This window comes from Ceratotherium simum, chromosome 12, assembly GCF_057802395.1.
Source record: "Ceratotherium simum simum isolate JZ-2026a chromosome 12, ASM5780239v1, whole genome shotgun sequence".
In the NCBI taxonomy this organism is placed as follows: domain Eukaryota; kingdom Metazoa; phylum Chordata; class Mammalia; order Perissodactyla; family Rhinocerotidae; genus Ceratotherium; species Ceratotherium simum.
Genome location: NC_141911.1, coordinates 7,800,992 through 7,820,976, shown reverse-complemented (window position 1 = coordinate 7,820,976; position 19,985 = coordinate 7,800,992). Strand labels below are relative to the sequence as shown.

At 45.8% G+C, this 19,985-nt stretch overlaps 1 protein-coding gene across 2 annotated transcripts in view; it reads right to left on the bottom strand.

Moving 5' to 3' along the window:
• Positions 1–19,985, bottom strand: part of EPHX2 (epoxide hydrolase 2) — an 83,494-nt gene that overhangs the window by 8,097 nt on the left and 55,412 nt on the right. For both annotated transcript variants that reach the window (XM_087437356.1, XM_087437355.1), the window contains 4 exons: positions 19,567–19,652; positions 16,060–16,171; positions 2,848–2,919; positions 950–983 (listed from right to left, as the gene is read on the bottom strand). In XM_087437356.1, coding sequence (XP_087293482.1) covers positions 950–983; positions 2,848–2,919; positions 16,060–16,171; positions 19,567–19,652 — 304 coding nt within the window. The remainder of the gene's footprint in view (positions 1–949; positions 984–2,847; positions 2,920–16,059; positions 16,172–19,566; positions 19,653–19,985) is intronic.

Here is a 19,985-nt window from a genome sequence, read left to right as displayed (position 1 = left end):
CTCTCACCAAGTGTGCGCTCAGATGTTAGAGGAATGGAGGCAGGAACGAGGGACTGCGTGGACAAGTAAAGGCAGGCACGGAGGAGGGAGAGGTGTTCTTGGCCAGGGAGAGGGGCACGGCCTGTAGGGTCAGCGGAGTCTAACCCCAGCCTGGCCACTCTGGGTAAGTTCCTTAACTCTTCTGAGACCCATGTCCTCATCTGTAGACTAGAGATAACAATGGGATCTTTGGGGATCTCATGAGGATTATAAAGAATACAGCTTAAGTGGGCTAAGCTGGCGTTTGATGCACACAGTCGGTGCTCGAACAAGCGGTAATGGTCATCATTATTAATAAAAATACAAGTGAATAATGGCAAGGCCGCAGTGTTGGGGCGAAGGTAAGGTTCTGCAGGAACAGTGCTGGATCTGGAGCCATGGGGACGAGCTCCAATCTGCTCTCGGCTCTGACTCTCACTTATATCCAACCCGGCAGGGAGAACAACGGTGGTCTCATGTGACGGAACTGGAAATGATTGGACATGGAGACAGGATGGCGGAAAGGCCAGGGGACTATGGCAGAGGAGACCCAGGTTGGGGACTAGCCTGACTCCTGCTCTGTGTGCACCAGGTGACCCTGTAGAGGTCAACTCTTATCCTGGGTCTTGGTCCTTATCAGTAGAGGGCGGGATTGCCCTGATAAGCTCTAAGATTCCTCTAAGCTCTTACTGTTTAAGATCTTGAATCTAAAGCTCCCTGGGGGGAAGGAACCCAAGGCCTGTGGTCAGCCCAGGAAGAGGGCGAGTGCTGCTCCCCAGAGGGGACCTATGTTAAGCAAGACATCATAGTTCAGAGCGGGCAGGTGGCTGCTTCTGCCCACAGCAGTCAGATGGAGACACACTCAGTTAACGCTCAGCTGGTTCCTGCCATGGCCCTCCTGTCTCCCTCCCCTCCTAAGAATGCCTCCTACCTGCTTCACAGACTCTGCTCGTGGAGATAAAACGCTGTAGGGAGAAACGTTAGAAATGATGTTATCTGTGAAGTGAAGGAAACACGCTAGAACGGGTCATCTGAAAACCCTATCACAACACAAGACCTATAAACACCATACAGATTATACAAACATGCTAATCTCCCAAGAGAGGTAGGCAAGTCCTCAGAGGTAGGAGCAGAGGCAGCTGACAACAAAGCTCCAGGTCGAGGCTGCTCCTGGGCGCTTGCAGGTCTTGGTAAGGTAAGGACTTTGGTGTGTCAACCAATGGGAACAAGAGATGAGGCCTTAGGTCTATGGCAGATGGGAAGTTAAAAATGAGATACTCTTCATTCCTCCACAGTATATCCAGTAAATCTGGGGTCCTTAGTTAAAAGGTGGACTAGAAAAAATCCACCCATCATAACAGAGAGACATCAAAGGAGTTCATCCATTCAGTTTGGTACTAAGAGGAAACCGAAAAAGCCCCCCTAGGAATTCATAGCTACAAGCCTGCCTTCACAAGTGTTTGGGTTTGAATTTACACTATCTGCATGATCTGAACCCCCCAAGATGCGAAGTAAATAAGAACAGCAAAAGTGAGCCTAGCCTGGTAATGCCACCAGGAAGCCTGGCAGAGCAGCACATGCTAAAGCACTCAGGAGGGCTCTTGCCTCCATCCCAGCTGAAGCAGACAGGTGCAGATTAAGTGCTGCTGAAGATGAGCTCACAAACCCAAATTACAAAACACACTCTCCCTCCCTCTCTCTGTCTCTGTCTCTGTCTCTCTCTCTCATACACACACACACACACACACACACACCCCAAGGCCCCATTGCAAGAGACAGAAAACATAACAAACAGTAAAATAAGACTCTCCAAGAATATCAAATAACAGAAGTTGCAGAGAGAGAGAGAAAGAGAATGAAAAATGAATATGCTTAAAATGATTAAAGACATAAAAGAAGGAACTGAAAACCAAGAATGGAACAAGACTCCATCAAAAGAGATCAGAATGATTTGAAAAAGAACCAACTACAACTTTCATAAATTAAAAAAAAATCTGTTTATTGAAATTAAAAAGAAAACCTTAAAGATGGGTTTGACCTCTGCAGATCAGACACTGCTAAAAGACAAATAATACCCAAGAGAGGAGACCTGAGGCCAATTTCTCATAAGCAATGACAGAAGCTTCTAAAGGAAAATAATTGTCCACCCACAATGCTATACTCAGATAAACTATTCTTCAAGATTGAAAGCAAAATAAAGACATATTCAGGCCAAAAAATTATGACTTTACTACTAACAGACTGTTATTGATAGAACTACAAAAGCAAGTACTTCAGGAAGAAAGAAATTGAACTCAATGTAAAGGAGTAAGATGCCAGGGGTGATCAGGAAAGAAACTGGCAACCGTGGGAAAGTCTAGGTGGCGCCGACTGTGCAAACCACAGTGCTGACAGTGACAGCTAACACACGACAGGAGGCGGGGTTACGGAGATAGAGCAGTCTAAGCTCCTTTGGTTGTTAAAGAAGAGGGTTAGAGATGTCAATTAGTTTTGGACTTTGATAAACAACTGTGTATATTAAAATGGTAATGGTAGTAATGGTATAATTTCTAGACTGTTGGTATTATAATCATTCTTTGATCTTAGTTTCGAAGCCCTCCTGGTGTGTGACAATGAGGATGTGACCTTTCCCCATTGAGGGGACCAGTAGAGTGAGGACCCCACTCACCTGACTACAGAAGTCAAAGAAAAGAAGCCCAAGTTGCTCATCCCCAGACGCTGTTACACCCCAGTCCTCCCCGCCACCCTCCAGGGAAGCCATCCAGAGACCCTCACCGCTGCAGTTCCCCCTTCTTGCACCCCCAGCCCCCTCCCCTCCACCCCCCTCACCTCATCACTTCTTCTGAAGATGCATTTGAAAGTCCGACTCAGGTTCTGTTCCAGTTCGGCCTCAGCCACTCCCTAAAACAATCAAGAAAGCAAAATGAAGGAGTCTACAGAAATCTTGGAAACCATACCCCTCCCCAACCTGACAGAAAGCAAGAAGCCCCCAGTCTCTGTCCCATCCAGCCCAAGTTTCCTTAGAAGTACATTAATTTGAATTTTCATATTGAAACACAAGTTTGAAAAAAAAAAGCTTCAAATAAAATACAAGATGCTAACCGGGGGCCCCCCTCCCCGGGGAGGTAGGTTTATGGACGTTGCTTTCTTTTCTTTTCTGTTTTTCGAAATTCCCACAATGAGAATGCATTACTTGTAACAATCTCTTTCAGGGAGTCGGGGAGGGCTGGTACAGGACTAGGTTGGGGGCTGCAGGTGTGAGAAGAGAGATTCCAAGGATTCTGAGAAGCCAAGTGGAAAAGCCAAAGCTGTTCCATTCACACATCTCATTTTGCTGCAGTAACTTCAAAACTCGCTCCTTTGATTTGGGCCTAAATTATTACAGACCGTGAAACTGCCTGTGGATGGTCTCCCCAAGGACAGGGCAGCACGGTCTCCTTTGTCAGAGAGCTGGGACACATACCTTTTTTGCTGACTAACGACCAGGCCTTTCTGCCTCACGGGAGCGTTGCTACCTTTAATTGCCTAATCTACACACAGTTCTTTACCATTTCCAGGTCTCTGGCTTGTGCTCAATTGGACATTTCTCTGACTTGAACTTGCTTCATCAGTTCCCCAGATACTAGGTCCCTTCTTTGGCAAACTGGGCTAAGAGACGCTAACGTACAAAACAGAGGTCTGAGGGTGCGGGTGAGGGTTGGGGGAGAGATTCTTGCTGGAAACTCAGGGTCTGGATCCCTCATCTCTTTCTTACCCAAATCCCTCATCCAGGAGCATTTCCAGACTAAAAACGGGGGGTGGTGGGGGGGGTGGTAAGGGCCTTCAAGATCCTTCAGTGGATCCTAATCTACTGGCTGGGGTCTCCTGGGTCCATGACTTTTTAGGGCATAAAGGAAAAATTTTAATCCAGTATATCTTTTCCAGAAATTGAAAGCCCTTGGACCTGAAAGCTGTTATAGAAGCAGTGTAAAGAAAGACAGTTAGCCGTCTCTGAGGCAGGGACTCACCAGGGGCAACTGCTCAGGAATAATAAAGACCCTTCCCCAACACAGTCCCTGAGGGGACCGGTGCTATGGGAAGGAACTGAGGAAGAGTATGGCAGTGTGTCTTAGTCTTTTCAGGCTGCTATAACAGGATACCACAGACTGGGTGGCTTATAAACACAGACATTTATTTCTCACAGTTCTTGAGGCTGCGAAGTCCGAGATCAAGGCCCTGGCAGATTCGGTGCCTGGTGAGGCCCTCTTCCAGGCTCATAGACGACCGTCTTCTCGCTGTGTCCTCAGGTAGCAGAAGGGGCAAGGGAGCTCTCTGGGGTCTCTTTTATACGGTAACTATCAATACCATTTTAATATATATAATTGTTCATAGGGGCACTAATCCCGTTAATGGGGGGTCTACCCTCGAGACCTAATCACCTCCCAAAGGACCCACCTCCTAATACCATCACATCACGGTTAGGATTTCAACATATGAATCTGGGGGGACATAAACATTCCATCTACAGCATAGTACCAATCTACTGTTTTCTCCCTCCTTTCCACCTGCTCGCCTGAGCACACCCAGGCACCAGCTAGACTGGGTTGCACAATGTTTGCAGAATGGATGCCCTACTTTCTCATCTCGCTGGTCTACCAAGCGAGGTGAGAAAGTAACTTCCACCAAGAATACTACTCTCCTCCATTTGGCCTTCAACGCCTGTCCCAAACACTGCCTTCTCCATGCAGTCTCACCTTCCCCATCACAATAAAATAACTCCGCTTTTCTTGGATCCCACAGAGCCTTTAAAGTGCTCTCCCTGGACCACCCCGAGAGCAGGAAAGCCTCCACTCCTCTCATTCCTCACAGCATCTGTGACTGGTCTTGGATAGAGTAGAGGCTGAGGTATGTTTATTCCTCTCCTCCTAGGAATGTTCCCAGAGAGCAGGGTCCTACAAGCCAGGTCTACAAGGGGTTCTAGTGGCCAGTGGCTCTCAGTCCTTGCACACATCACAAGAGCTTTAGACCTACGAGAGGGCAGCACTGCAGGAAAGGAGACGTTTATCATCAAGCAGTGCTGCATCTGCGGTTTGAGATTTTCCGATGGAAGCAATGTCTGTGTGTTAATTACAGTCCCCTCCCATTTGTAAGATTCATCTGATAGAGAATCAATCGTGCCCTTCTGCTACAAGATGAATGCCAATGCAGGAGATAGCCACGGAAGGAAGTGATCGATGAAAGCCCTGGTCAGCCCTGCACATCGCCATGGCTTTCTTATTCATTCCAATTTATTTCTTATTTATTGAGAGCAGTCCCCATCCCAGTAACAGTCGCTGTTCATGAGCTCAGGGATGTAGCTCGATGTGTGGAAGAATCTCCACAGGTCCAGAGGTCTGGACAGGGCTTTGGCCCTGAAATGGTCCTTAAAAGAGCAAACAGATGTCAGAAGGGTCAACAACAAAATCAAAGAGCAAAAAGGTAAATAAATCTGCCCACCCACACATGAAAGTACATCAGGCCAACAGGGAGAAGGAGGACAAAGGTGAAGGCCAGAAAGGGGAGAAGATAACATTTGTACTCTGGTTTTGTGCCCTGCTGACACCATGTGACTCTGTAATTTATAAAAGGTACCACAGACCAACGACAAGCTTTCCATCTGCTCAGCTGGATGCGGCTCCTCCTTTTGCGCTCCTGAGCACAGGAGCTAAAGGATAGTCTTCCGAATCCAACAAACATGTTTTCAAGTCCCAGTCCTGATACTTATTAACTAGGCAACTTAATCTTCCAGAGCCTCAGTTTTCTCATCTATAAAATGGGAGTTTTGTAAAGATTATATGAGATATTGCCTGTTTCTTACAACGCCTGACACACAAGAGGGATGCCAATAAATGGTCATTATTATTATTATCTCCATCATTAAAGTTACTGAATTGCATCAGAATTGTCTAGTTTTGGATCTGGTCCCCTCGGCAGCCTGTGAATTTCTTAGGGACACACACTGTATCTTATTCATATTTTTATTCCCACTGCCTTAGCATGGTAATAGTAGGTACCCAGCAAAGGCCTGCTGGGTGGGAAGAAGAGATGAAAAAAAGGAAGGAGTATGAGATAAAGACTTTGGTGGGGTGTCTCTAAAGGAGCACATGGATTGTGGCTTTTATGTTTCTGCCCTCCACTGCATGCTCAGATGCCCCAAACACAGTAGTTTACCTCCAGCTCGAGGTGGAGCTAAGCAGTAACCTACAGAACAGTCAAATGAACAAATCTGCTCCACCATTACCCAAAAGCTATCACCCGGAGCAGGCAACTGAAGACAGCTCTAGGTTCTAAAAGAAGCTCCTAGAACAAAGCCTTTGGAATTCCATGAATCCTGGGGCTTTATCTCAGTACTCTGAGGCTGTTTAATAGTAAAGACTCCCTGAGAATCAACTTAGAAATGACCTGAATGACTTGAAGTATAGTCTCCATTAGTGTCCATGGGGGATTGGTTCCAGGACCCCCGAGGATACCAAAATCCGTGGATGCTCAAGTCCCTTAGTAGGCTCTCCTTCCATATCCATGGATGCAGAATGTGTGGCTACAGTGGGCATATAAGAAACCAACCTTGGAGAATTCATCAGAATCTCTTGGCCTCTTTTATTAACCAGCCTCCTCCTTAATTTTAAACTCGAAATCACAGAAGCTCATAGCTAGAAGGAAACCTCTAATTCTCTTCTCCTTGGTTTCCATGGCTTCCAGATTGGTATCTCCAGCTTTGCCCTTACTCCCGAGACATATTTCCAACTGTCTGACAAACACGTCTGTGTGGACATCTTGTCACACTCCTCAATGTGATCATTAAAATTAACTTTAAAAAGATATGGCCAAGGCTTAACGCCCAGTACCCGTGAATGTGACCATACTTGGAAACAGGGTTTTTGTGGATATAATTAAATTAGGACCTCGAGATGAGAGATGGAGCCACAGATCAAGAAGTGCCAAGGGTTTCTGGCAACCACCAGAAGCTAGGATAGAGGCATGGATTCTCCCTCAGAGACCCTGGAAGGAACCAAATCTGCTGAGACCTTGACTTCGGACTTTAGCCTCCAGAGCTGTGAGAGAATAAATTTCTATTGTTTTAAGCCAACAAGTTTGTGGTAATTTGTTACAGCAGCCCTAGAAAAATAATCTACCACCTCAAGAGTCTCTTGATTTGCATGAGGAGGGAAAGGGGCAAGAATCTGCATAACCTCCAGGTCAGTGGGGCCGCACACCCCTACCTGAGCAGCAGGATGATAGGTATGCTGACCACAGGATGGGGGATCTGGAGGGTCCCAGGATCCAAAGTACCCAGACTTCTCTTCACCCCTCACCATCCCCTAGTTTACTTCTCATGCACTTACTTAACTCATTTTCAGAAGAGGCCCAGAAAGGTAGGATACAGTGAAGAAGTGCAAGTTTTGTCTAGACTTTCCACCCAGAGTGCTGTCAGGGTGGAGTCCTCAATCACCTCATTTGCTGGGCGATCCCTACAGCTGTGAGGGCCACAGCAGGCCACCTGCCCCCACTCAGACCTCTTCCCAGAGGCATGCTCTCTGCACCACCCCAGTGGAACCTCTCCTCTTTAATCTTCCCGTTTGCTCTTCCCCAGATGTAGAAGAGGTCTGCTTCAGAGGACACACTGAATCGGGTCTATTGTCTCGTTGCTAAGACAGTGGAGACAGCCACTTAAATCGAATGGCAGCTCCCACAAGGCCTGAGCTCAGGCAGCTTCCGTCCCTCTACACCTAACACCGTGAGACGCTGTCTCTGAGGGAAGACAGGGTCGTCCCTCTAATTGGTGGGTTGGGGCCAGCAACTCTGCTTCATGTTTTGTCTACCTTGATAATAACTTGAATTCCTCTAAAACTCTGGGGCAGAGTTCTCTCAAAATAGGCCAGAAAATACAGCTGGGGTGGTTGTCCCTGGGACTGAAGATGCCGGTGGATAGAGGCATCTGAAATCTGGGCCAAAAGAGAAAACTGTTTACTACTCTCTGTGGTTTGGCCAGACAGACGAGAGAGATGAGTCGGGCCTCAGAGGGCTGTGAGGAGGCCTGAGGCACTCTGAAGCCACTGGCCCTGGGCGCACCCCTCTGCTCTGCACAACAGCACTAAGTTGGGAAGGCCATCTTTCAGATTGAGACACTCAGGCTGAGAGGCAACCTCGCTGGAAGTCAGGCAGATCATGGTGAAGTTGGAAATGAGGGCTCCGGACTTCAAGTCCCTCAGTGTCTGGTTCTTTTCACTCCAACATAACACTGCCCATTTAAGAGAACAAAAATGAAACGCCGACAGTTGCTTCCATGGAAGGCACAAAAGCTAAAACCCTGATAGTTAAAGACTGGTGAATAAGTAGCACTCGGTGGCACTTTCTTTTAAAATGTATTATTCAGCTGTAAAAAACAATCAAAATAATGTCCTTCAATGGGGGATTGGTTAAATAAATCATGGTCCATCTGTATTATGAAGCCCCAAGCAGCCATTAAAAAGAATGAGGTGAATCTATATATCTGTCCAAGATCTATTAAATGCAACAGCAGCATGATTCCATTTATATTAAAGATTATATCTATGCTCTCTCTCTCTCTCTCTCTCTCACACACACACACACACAATTAAAAGCATATTAAAAAAAATGTTTGGGAAATACTCACCAAACTACTCATAATAGCTAGTTCTGGATGAGTGAAGGGAGATTTAACTTTTTATTTTATGCAACTCAGTTGTTTTTTTTAAGTAGCAAGCAGGAATTACTTAAAAAATAAATGATGTAACAAATGACCAGCTGTCTTTGTAGCCTGAAGGAGGCTGTGTTCTAGGGATTAAGGAAGCCTCAACACTGTGAGGGAGAAAGAAGAAAATCATTTGTGGATGTCGAGGTGCCCTTCTGCCAGGCAAAACCACCTCTCTTGACTACCACCTAAAATTTCCTTTCGATACATTTCTCTCTATTCCCTAGTTTCTCAGCTGGTTAAATACTTAAAAGTCGGTTTTGGCAAACACATGAACAGAGAGAACAGATTAGTGGCTACCAGAGGGGAAGGGGGTGGCGGTGGGCATAAGGGGTAAATGGTGATTAACAAACAATAATGTACAACTGAAATTTCACGTTATAAACTATTATGACGTCAATAAAAAAATGTAAGAAAAAAGTGGGTTTTGGTGCTTGAAATCTGCCTATAGCTTGTTATATGGTTCCAGACACACACACACACACACACACACACACACACACACACACACACACACACAGGTGCACACCATATACTCTTCCCCAAAGAAATAAAAATACATATATCCTGCTAAGGAGAAGTAAAGAGGACTAGTGCTGGGAGGGTTAATAGGGTATACTAGACACGTCCTGATTTGGGGGGCTAAGGGGCTGTGAGATATTCCCAGGCTAAACCAGGAAGCTAAGAATTCTAAGATTCAAAGAATGGAATAGGTCACGCTGAAATTATCCAGCAGGTTCTACTTGTCTTGCTGCCCGGAGCTGCCGCCTCCTCATCTCTATCTTACTACACAAACAAAGCCCATTATCCCTTCTGAGAAGGAAAGAAAAACACTTTTTTTTTGTTTTTTGTGAGGAAGATCAGCCCTGAGCTAATATCCATGCCAATCCTCCTCTTTTTGCTGAGGAAGACCGGCCCTGAGCTAACATCTATTGCCAATCCTCCTCCTTTTTTTTTTTCCCTTTTTCTCCCGAAAGCCCCAGTAGATAGTTGTGTGTCACAGCTGCACGTCCTTCTAGTTGCTGTACGTGGGACACGGCCTCAGCATGGCCAGACAAGCGGTGCGTCAGTGCGCGCCCGGGATCCGAACCCAGGCCGCCAGTAGCAGAGCGCACACTTAACCGCTAAGCCAGGGGGCTGGCCCATACCTTTTAATTTTAGTTTCCACCAGATTTGGCAAATTCACAGGACGAGACAGTGAACATGCTGGCTAAGGGTTCATAGAGCTAGGGGAGCTGACTCTACCCTGGAGTTTCTGTAAGCCACACCCTGTAGTGCTCAGCAAACACGAGCAAGAGGTGGGAGGGCCGGGTGCACCCACAGCACAGACCGGAGTCTTCCTTGGGCTGAAAGAGTCTGGATCCACCTTGAGAGCTCACAGACAACTCCTCCGGGCTGCTGAGTGGTGGGAACTGGGCTGGGAGGAGAAAGGCAGGAAGGAGGGGCTCCCAGCACCCACTCCTGAATCACAGAGTTGCTCTACCTATTATGTTTAATTTATTGGCCTGAATTCAGCTTAAGTTTGAAGGTATTACATACTGTTTGAAAACCATCCCACTAGACCATCTTTTTTCAGATGAGAAAACTGAGGGCCAGAGATAGGAAGTGACTTGGTTGGTCCGTTTCCTTACTGAGCAGGTAGCAGACATGCTGGCAGGACCCCGTGAATGGTTTCTCCTTCAGCCCCAACTGTGCCTATCCTGACCAGCCTCAGCTGCTGGATTCACCCCAAACCCAGTTCTGGGTCCCTTTCAGTGGCCAGATCACTAAATTGAATATCCAACATTTCCCTGCCAAGAGGCTTGTTTTTTAAGAACAAAACCATCCCCCAAACTCTTCCTGCAGATTTTAGACCAGCCGCTACAACAAAACAACGGAGGTACAGATTTTTTCACAATGACTGTAACAATTTTTAAAACCAAAAACTTTGCCCTCCTAGGGCAGCTATTACTAAGCATCTTTCTCCTAAGGTCATTTTTCCAATTAGGACTTGGAACTTATCGTGGTTTGCTCTTCCCCTCCGTTTGGATGCGCAGGGCACACAGAATCAAGTCCAAGCTCCCTCTCAGCATGGCTTAGGGGAAGGCTTTGAAGTCCAACAAGGCTAGGTCAACATCCTGACCCAGTCATGTACCTGGTCTTGGGCCAGTTAGTGAACCTTTCAGAGCCTCTGCTTGCTTAGCTGAGAAGACGGGAGAGAATGCCATAAGGCTGCTGTGTATAGAACTACCTGCCCACAGACACTCAAAACAACAGTAGTTTCAACCTGAGTGTCCATCAACAGATGAATGGATAAACAAAACGTGGTCTGTACTCACAATGGAATATTATTCAGTCTTAAAAAAGAAGGAAATTCTGACACCTGCTACAACATGGATGAACCCTGTGGACATTATGCTAAGTGAAATAAGCCAGTCAGGAAAGGACAAATACTGTATGATTCCACTTATATGAGGTACCTAAGTAGCGAAATCCATAGAGACAGAGAGTAGAACAGCGGCTGCCAGGGGCTGGGGAGGAGGGGGAGTTAGTGTTTAATGGGGACAGAGTTTCAGTTTGTGATGATGAAAAGAGTTCTAGAGATAGATGGTGGTGACGGTTGTACAACAGTGTGAATGTACTTAATGCCACTGAACTGTACACTGAAAAATGGCTAAGACGGTAAACCTTATGTTACATGTATTTTTACAACAATTTAAGAAATAAGAATTTTTTTTAAATAAACTGAATATTATTGATAAATACTCTGAATGTAGTTTGATCAAAATACAATATATTTTGTATTATTACTGTATTGTATTGTATACAATTGTATACTATTACTTCCTTTTTTCTATCTCCCATAATGACGTTAATACAACTTTTTTTAAAAAAGCAGTATTTCTCAGACACTCAGGTTGAAACTACTGTTGTTTTGAGTGTCTGTGGGCAGGTAGTTCTATACACAACAGCATTATGGCGTTCTCTCCCGTCTTCTCAGCTAAGCAAGCAGAGACTCTGAAAGGTTCACTAACTGGCCCAAGACCAGGTACGTCTGGAGACCTTGGGGGAGCTCTGAGGGCCTTTCAGGGGATCCATGAAAAACCATTTTTGCAATAATACCAGTGTGTTATTTCTCATGCTCTCATAAGCGTACAGTGGAGTTTTCCAGAAACTCCACAACATGCACTATCATCACAGACTGAATGCAGAAAGCAGAAAAGAGAATCCAGCCGTCTCTGTTAAGCCAGCCATGAAAGGGGCTTGAAAAATGTAAAACAATGCTACTGTCTCACTAAATTTTTTAAGGAAAATCAAGTTTTCTTTAAAAAGTAAAAATTTTATTTACATTAACATGGGTACATTATTGTTATTTTTTAAATGAATATTAATAAATATTTAAAAATTTTGATTTCTAGTATGGTAAATATCAAGAGATATAACCCACATTAACTAAAGCTCTTTGAGGTCCTTGATAATTGTTAAGAATGTGAAGGGGGCGTGGATCAGAGTTTGAGAATCACTGCAATAAAGGGAACCGACATTAGGGAGTCAGTCAACGTGCCCCATGACCCGCTCCAGCGACCCTTGACTGGAACCAGCTGCCCAGGTCTCTAATCCACTGAGGACGGCTGTCCACCCACCACCACCTGGAAAAGGGCTGGATTAACCGTTTCCCGGGGCTACAGTGTGGTTCTCAAGGTGTGGCTCCAGGACCAGCAGCATCTGCATTACTTTGTTAGAATGTGCACCCTTTGACCCCAACAAAACTGACTGAATCAGAAGTCTGGGGGTGGGGTCCAGCAATCTGTGTCTTAACTAGCCTTCTAGGTGATTCTGATGTACCCCGATACTTGAGGATCAGTGGGCTAGAGAATCACAGAAACTGAGTGAGAGTCACAGAACACGAGCTGTCAAAGCAGGGAGGACCTCCCCAGGTAGTTAATATGCGTGAGTCACCTGAGGGACCTTGTGAAGACACATTCTTGTTGGGCAGACCGCAAAGGGGGCCTCTTTCTAACAAGCTCCCTGGTGATGCTGATGCTGCTGCTCCCTGCACCTCCCCTGAAACACCAAGGCCATCCACTGCAGCAGCTCCTAGCCTTTACTGAACTACTGTGGTTCTGATGAAAGTTAGGAACTCTTTCCCTGGAAAAATGCATGCATGCGTTAAATTCTGTGGGCAATCTCAAGATGTTCCAGACCTTCTGAAACTCACCTCAAGGATCACTGACTATTTTGCTAGGAACTCCCTCTCATCTCCCATGATCTTTGTCCCTGGGTTAAGCGAGTTTTATATGCATCTTCAGCTGCTTGTCCCCACCCCCCCATACCCACCCAACCAAATCCTCCTCATCATCCTGGTCCAGTGCAAATGCTCTCTCCTTTGGTAGAAGGTAACGGCGTTTTCTGATGGGCTCCCCGAGGAAGCTGCACTTCCACTGCGGTCCCTTATGCTGCCTTATTCTCTAGGTATTTGTTACCTGCCTGTCTCCTCAAGAATTCTTTAAGTCCTTAGAGGTTGTTACTCATCTCTAGATCCCCTCCTGAAGCTGGCATATAATAGAAGGTGCATAAGGATTTGTTAGATGGAGTAATGAAATTGATTCTTCACACGGAACACCAGTCAAAACATTTCTGACATTTAAACGTATTTGTAATGCTCAACTCCTCACCCACATAATGGGGCACCTCTGTTTTGCAGCAGATATAAGTCTTCCTATGAATGTTCCACTCAAAAGGATAAGAAAGGGAAAATGGAAAACAGAGGTGGAGAAAGAAGTGGGCACACCCCCCAGCCCGTCCTCTCCCTCTGGATTCTCCACATGGTGTGCGCCAGTGGTCGGGGCCATCGCGTTGAGGGAGGGCCTGTTGTAACCCATACTTGGGGCCTGCGGGCTGGGATAGGGAGAAAGGTAGAAAGGTGAGAACTAACTACGTTGCAGGGGGCATTCGAGGCGATGGAAGGGCACAGAGGGCAGTAGGAGGAGGTGGGGTTTTTAGGGGTGGGGGCCAAGCAGAGCCAGAGATTGAGAAAGGGTCAGATAAGAGGTGAGAGGCACCCACACACCAGCTTCCCAATTTCACGGGGGGCTCTGTTCCTGCCGCAATTCCCAAAGGCCGAGGCAACGCCACTCAAGAAATTGGAACCAACGCTGTGCCCCAACACCTGCTAGGATACTTCCCCAGTGTGAGACGCACGGGGGTGAAGCAAACATCTGGGAAAGGGTAATCAAACCTTAGACTGGGATCCGACTTCCAGTCCAGCTAAAAGAACTTTCTTGGGCCTCTAGGACAGGGTGATGAACCAACGAGGATTCTCAGCTACTTTTGACACTGACCACAAACTCAGAACTTACTTTCCAGGCCTTGCGCAGGGCACCTACCTCCTACCCCACTTGCCCAGGTCTCATTTCAAATAGATCCATTTCTCACAGTCCCCACCCTTCATCCTCACTGTCCCCGTCTTGTCACCATCCTCCTGTTTCTCTCACCAGGGCACTGTCCCTTTTTCCCTTTACCCATCTGTTATGGGCTGAATTGTGTCTTCCCCAAATTCCTATGAAGTCCTAACCCCCAGTACCTCAGAATGTAATGGTACTTGGGAATAAGGTCTTTGAAAAGGTAATTAAAGTAAAATGAAGTCATTAGGGTGGGCCTCAATCCAATACAACTGGTGTCCTTATAAGAAGAGGAAATTTGGACACGGAGACACGCACACACAGAGGAAATGCCATGTGAAGACACAGTGAGAAAGGAGCCATCCACAAACGAAGGAGAGAGGCTTTAGAAGAAACCAACCATATAAAAACGAACCTTGAACTTGGACTGCTGGCCTCTAGAACAGTGAGATGATAAATTCAGTTGTTTAAGCCACCCAGCATGGTCCTTTGTTACAGCAGCCCTAGCTGACTAATACACCAGCTAAATCATATCCGTCCCTCAAGATCAAGACTACTTCAAACTAATTAAAGACATTTTGATTCAATTCAAGCTGAAGGAAGCTCACTGCTTCCCACACACTGGGCTGCAGCATGGTAGGGCCCTAGCCTCAGTGGAGGATGCAATACATTGAACATCTTTTCATCCTGTCGCTGGAGGCTTCCAGTGTCTTACTGAATGAATCTGGTCATCGCCTGAATTAAAAAGTTCCTCTTTCAAAGCACCATTTTACCAGTTAAAATCGTTCATAAAGAGTTAGTCACCGAATCAAAACTGGGACAGTTATGACCCTCACTGGAAATGGTACATCCTACGAGCAGCAGAAAGGCAAGGGCTGGGTGAGAGATGTGGGGAGACGCTCTCAAGCTCTTTATTTTTTATTTATTTATTTATTTCCCCTCCAAAGCCCCAGTAGATAGTTGTATGTCATAGTTGCACAGCCTTCTAGTTGCTGTATGTGGGACGCGGCCTCAGCATGGCCGGAGAAGTAGTGCGTCGGTGTGCGCCCGGGATCCGAACCCGGGCCGCCAGCAGCAGAGTGTGCGCACTTAACTGCTAAGCCATGCAGCAGGCCCTCAAGCTCTTTATTAATTCGATCCCTTCTTCTCTCTTTGGAGTGTTAGGAAACATCTTTTATCCTCTCTGGAATTACCCAGACATGGCTGGATACTGGAGTCCAGAGCCCACAAACGGATGAGTAGCAGGTGCCCCCCACAGATGAGGGCAGCTGCAGGGGAGGCACCCAAGCCAGATCACATTGACTCACAGTGATGCTCTCAATGAATCCCAGTGGAAGGTGACAGTGACACCCCCTCACACAAATCACTCAGGCTCCAGGGGTCATCTCTAAAAGGCATCTTGTGTTTTGTGGCACTAGGGTGAGACCTAGAAACCTCCCACAGCTCTTGGAGCACACTCGGCCTTGGGCAGGGCTTTTAGGCTCTGGTGCTCTCTGTAATCACAGATGACACTCCTCAGTAAGCAGAGATATCAGGTTCCTGGCAAGAGGCCAGGAATTGTCACCAACGAGAGGTGGGTTTCACCAGCCTCTCAGCCAGAGAACTAAGAGGGAGCAGCTCCAAACTAGCGCTGAGCCTCCCACTTCACAATTTCAGAGCAGGAGAACCTGGTATGTCACCCCCACACTCCTGTTTCCCTCACCACCCCAAACACACACACACACACACAGAAATGTGCCATCACCCGGGAAGACCCAGCTGAGCTCTGGAGCCAGTTCACCTGAGCCCATTTGTAAAATCATTTCTGACTGATGCCACAGAAAATAGAGTGGACAGAGATAAATCAAACCAACGGGGAGAAGGAGAGAGACAGGGGAAAGAAAAGCAAAAACCTTGCTGGGATCATTGCTCTTAGGGCCCCCAACTTACTGGTTCCTGGAAGTAGAGCTGGTAATCAAAAACAGGATTGACTTTGATGAAATCCTTTGGGGACACGTTGGGATCTGCTGGCTTGAAGGGAGTATTCAAACTGGCCACCGCCCTATGGAAAGAAGAGGCACCAAGACACAGACCATGTAAGAAGACAGTCTGCAAGAACCAGAAAGGACCTTACGTGTCAAAACCGAAAGCAGGAAAGTGATATGCACAAGATCTCACACTAGCAGTGTGTGGGAGAAGGGGATTAGCACTCAGATTTCCTGACTCGCAGCACAGTGGTTTTTTCGCACTAAACTGCAGTATTTCTCACCTACTTAGACAAAGACACACACACACACACACACAGAGGTTACATGAAGTATATAAACTTGATTAGAATATGTGGACACTGCAATCTCTCCCTAGTTTTTAAAAATGCATTCATTTTTCCTTCTTTCCTTCACTCACTGTGTCTCCTCTGTGTTGAGTGTAATTCCATGCTATATACCAGGAGAGAGAAAATATAAAATCAATACTCAAGGAGCTTATTATAATTTAATAAGGAAGGCTAGACAAATACACCCATGACTATATTATGAGATAGATTGTGATATGAGCCATAAGAATAGCACAAAATACCAAGGGAGTTCAAGGAGATAAAGAATTTCTAGAGTTGGGCATCATGGAAGACCTTATAGAAAAGAGAGCATTTGAACTTGGCTTTAAGTGTAGGGGAGAGTTGGGGAGGGGAAATGATACCTGTAAGTGAAACATCATGAGGTAGCATGAGCAATCTAGAAAAGGGCAAAGCTAGTAGTTGAGTTTGATGGAGCAAGGAGTCTGTGTGGCCAGAGGGCAAGCATTTAATGGGGCATCTTGGGAAATAAAGCCAGAAAGGCAAGTGGGAGCCTGGAAAAGAAGGACCCTGAGTCTGGACTTGATGCTGCAGAAAACCAAGAAAACCATGGGGGCTTTGAGAAGAGGCAAGAGTGGATGGAAGTTGCAGTCAGAAAGTAAGGTATCGAGCCGTGATATATCCCATGAAAGCAGGGAGGAAACCAGAAGCAGGGAGATCCGCCAGCAGTCTATTGCATTAGTCACCCTAAGGGGAATAGGATGGCAGCAATAGGAACAAAAGAGAGGGTGGATCTGAGAGACCCCGTGAAGGCAGAGTTGACAGAAGTCAATCAGGACTAGTTAGTCTGGCTGGTCAGTAAGGGATTCATATCCCACTCTTACCCTGGGAAACTTCTTCCCAGAAGAGAAATAGAGAGGAGAGAATATTTGGGACAGGATGAATAGGATAATTAGGGCAAACGAAATCATCAGGAAAAGGAGTGGTGAGGTTTAGCCAGTGCCAACCAACAGAAATATAAAGAGAGCCACATATATAATCTTAAATTTGCTAGTAATCAAAGGAAAACAAGTAAAAAGAAAAAGGTGAGATTAATGTAAAATATTAATATTTAATTTAACATTTAATATTAATTTAATATTTAACCCAATATATCTAAAATATTTATAATTTCAACATGTAATAATCAATATAAACATTACTAATATTTTACTTTCTTCTTTTTAGTACTAAGTCTGAAAGCTGGAAGGTATTTTCCACTTACAGTAATCTCAATTCAAATTGGCCACATTTCAAAGGTTCAATAGCCACTATGGACAGTGCAGGTTAGATTAGGGTATAAAATAAGTTATATTGATGCTCACAGGTTTCTAATGTTACCATAGTTAACCTATTTTAAGCATTGATTAAATCACAAGTCAAGAAATTCTAGCTTTTACGAAATATTCAGAGCAGTACAGGGTATTCTTTTTAATTGCCTTGACACAGAGTTTATTACATATATAAAAAAATTATCATCACTAAATGAGATGATAGCATATAAATGCTGCTGCCAACTGCATGAAGATTAGAAAAAGCTAAACCACAGCCTCCTTTAGGAGCAGAATCTCCAGGTGATTAGCAAAGAAAGGACATCAGAGGGTCTTCGTGGTCAAACAGGTGAGTCAACCCTTATATTAAGTAGGTCCCTGCAGCTTATCTCAGTAGACCGCCATAACCAAGGATCCAAAGAAATATTCCACACTGAAGGTGGGCTTTTTTTCTTTCATTCATTGTCTGACGATCAATACTGTCAATATTATTCTTAAATAAGAGATCTGCCCAGCCCAGAGATGCTGTGTCCCATCGTGGACATCCCTAGAGAAGGGTCTCGGTTTCCTCCCGCCCTCCCAGGAACGCAGTATCAGGGCTGCTCTGAGCAGATGTAGAAGGAGCTACTATGACCAGAACTAATGATAGACATGACGGAAACAGAACACGAAGATGAGGAATGGGAAGCCAGAGCGTGCTTACCTGTTATTCTGGGCACAACTTCACTTGGCTCATGTTAAATATTTTTAAATTCTCCCAGGAGAGAGAGATTATGTTTAATAAAACAACCAGAAGGTGTTTCACCTTCTTCAAGGTAGGGACCATATGCTTGTTGCTCTATTTCCTTTTGTTCCCTTCAGGACCTTAATAAGGTCTGTAGAGTAACTTTTTGGTGAACCCAATTCTTATTTTGACTTTGAACGAGAGAGAGAGGACAGAGAGCGAAGCTAAAGAGATCAGAAGAACAAGAGTGCAAAAACTTTACAAATATTTTGGAAAATGTTTGATTCTTTTCAGTCTTTGATATCGTCATACCATTTGACCTGGGGTTGAGCTGAACAAAGTTCTCTGGTATTTCCGTTCTTATAAACTTAGCCAAATAAAAAGTAACTGGGTTAGTTAGGGAAATACAGAAGGCTACTAAGGATGATGTTTATTTAATTTGCTAAGATCTGAGGGTGAAATAGGAGGCCAGACAGGCTTCAACTGCAGCTGCCAGCTCAAATGGGCTGTGGGCACAAAGGCTACCTGACTCTCTGGGTTCAAAACCCATCATCTGAAAGCTCCTGCTGGTGCCCTGAAATCTGAAATGCCATTTGAAGAATGATTGTGAATGATGAGATGGTGGTCATGAAATGGACTTCTAACCTGACATCTGTACAGCATTGTGCAGAGTGTATAGTCAGAGAGGAGTTACCGTTACCACTTTGTGGTTGAGGAAACCAAGGCCTAAGGGGTGACGGGATCTGTCATACAGCCAGTTCAGGGCACAACTGAAAGTCACTTTTTCTGACTCCAGTCCAAGGCTGAAGTCTCTCCTGGCACTCAGTTCTACGAGTCCGATACTCCCGCTGCCTCACCCACCCCCCTCCAAGTCTACCGTCATCCTCCTGCATTCCCACTGGCCACTCAGGCCCTGAACGATTTGTCCCACTACTGGTAACTGGGGCAGGCCTTGCTTCCTAAAGACATCAGCTCAGGAAGCCCTCCTTGTTAACGTGTCAATGGGCACTAAGGAGCTAAGGTGTTAATCTTCCCAGATAACCTATCTGTTTTCAAGAAGTTTTCTGGGGTTCAAGACCTGAGGCAGGATTCTAATGTGAATTCAAGTGCAGTCTTACCCAAATTCTTACCTCACTCTCTCAGGGTAGAAGAGAGCCATGTTCCACACCAGGCTGCCTCCCCAGTCGTGGCCAATGAACACGGCTTGAGAGATACCCTAGCGCAGGATAAGGAAGGGAGCCAGATGTGGGCAGGTTTCTGGGATGGGGTGCTGAGAGCCCAAGGCCTCGTGCTCCCCTTAGGCCCAGTCCTCAGCTGACACGCCTTTCGCTCACTTCCTAGGGACTCCGCCACTGATGGCACAGTAGCTACTCCAAACATCTACCCTTTTGAAGCCTCCATTCTTACACATATCGGCCCCATACACCCTCTACACAATTGACTGGCCTTTTAGATTTTCTTAGAAGACTGAGGCCACTGGCCATGAATCCCCTCTCCCTCTCCACCTTCTCTTGAATCAAAATTTGTTTCACCTCTTTTCCTCCTTTTC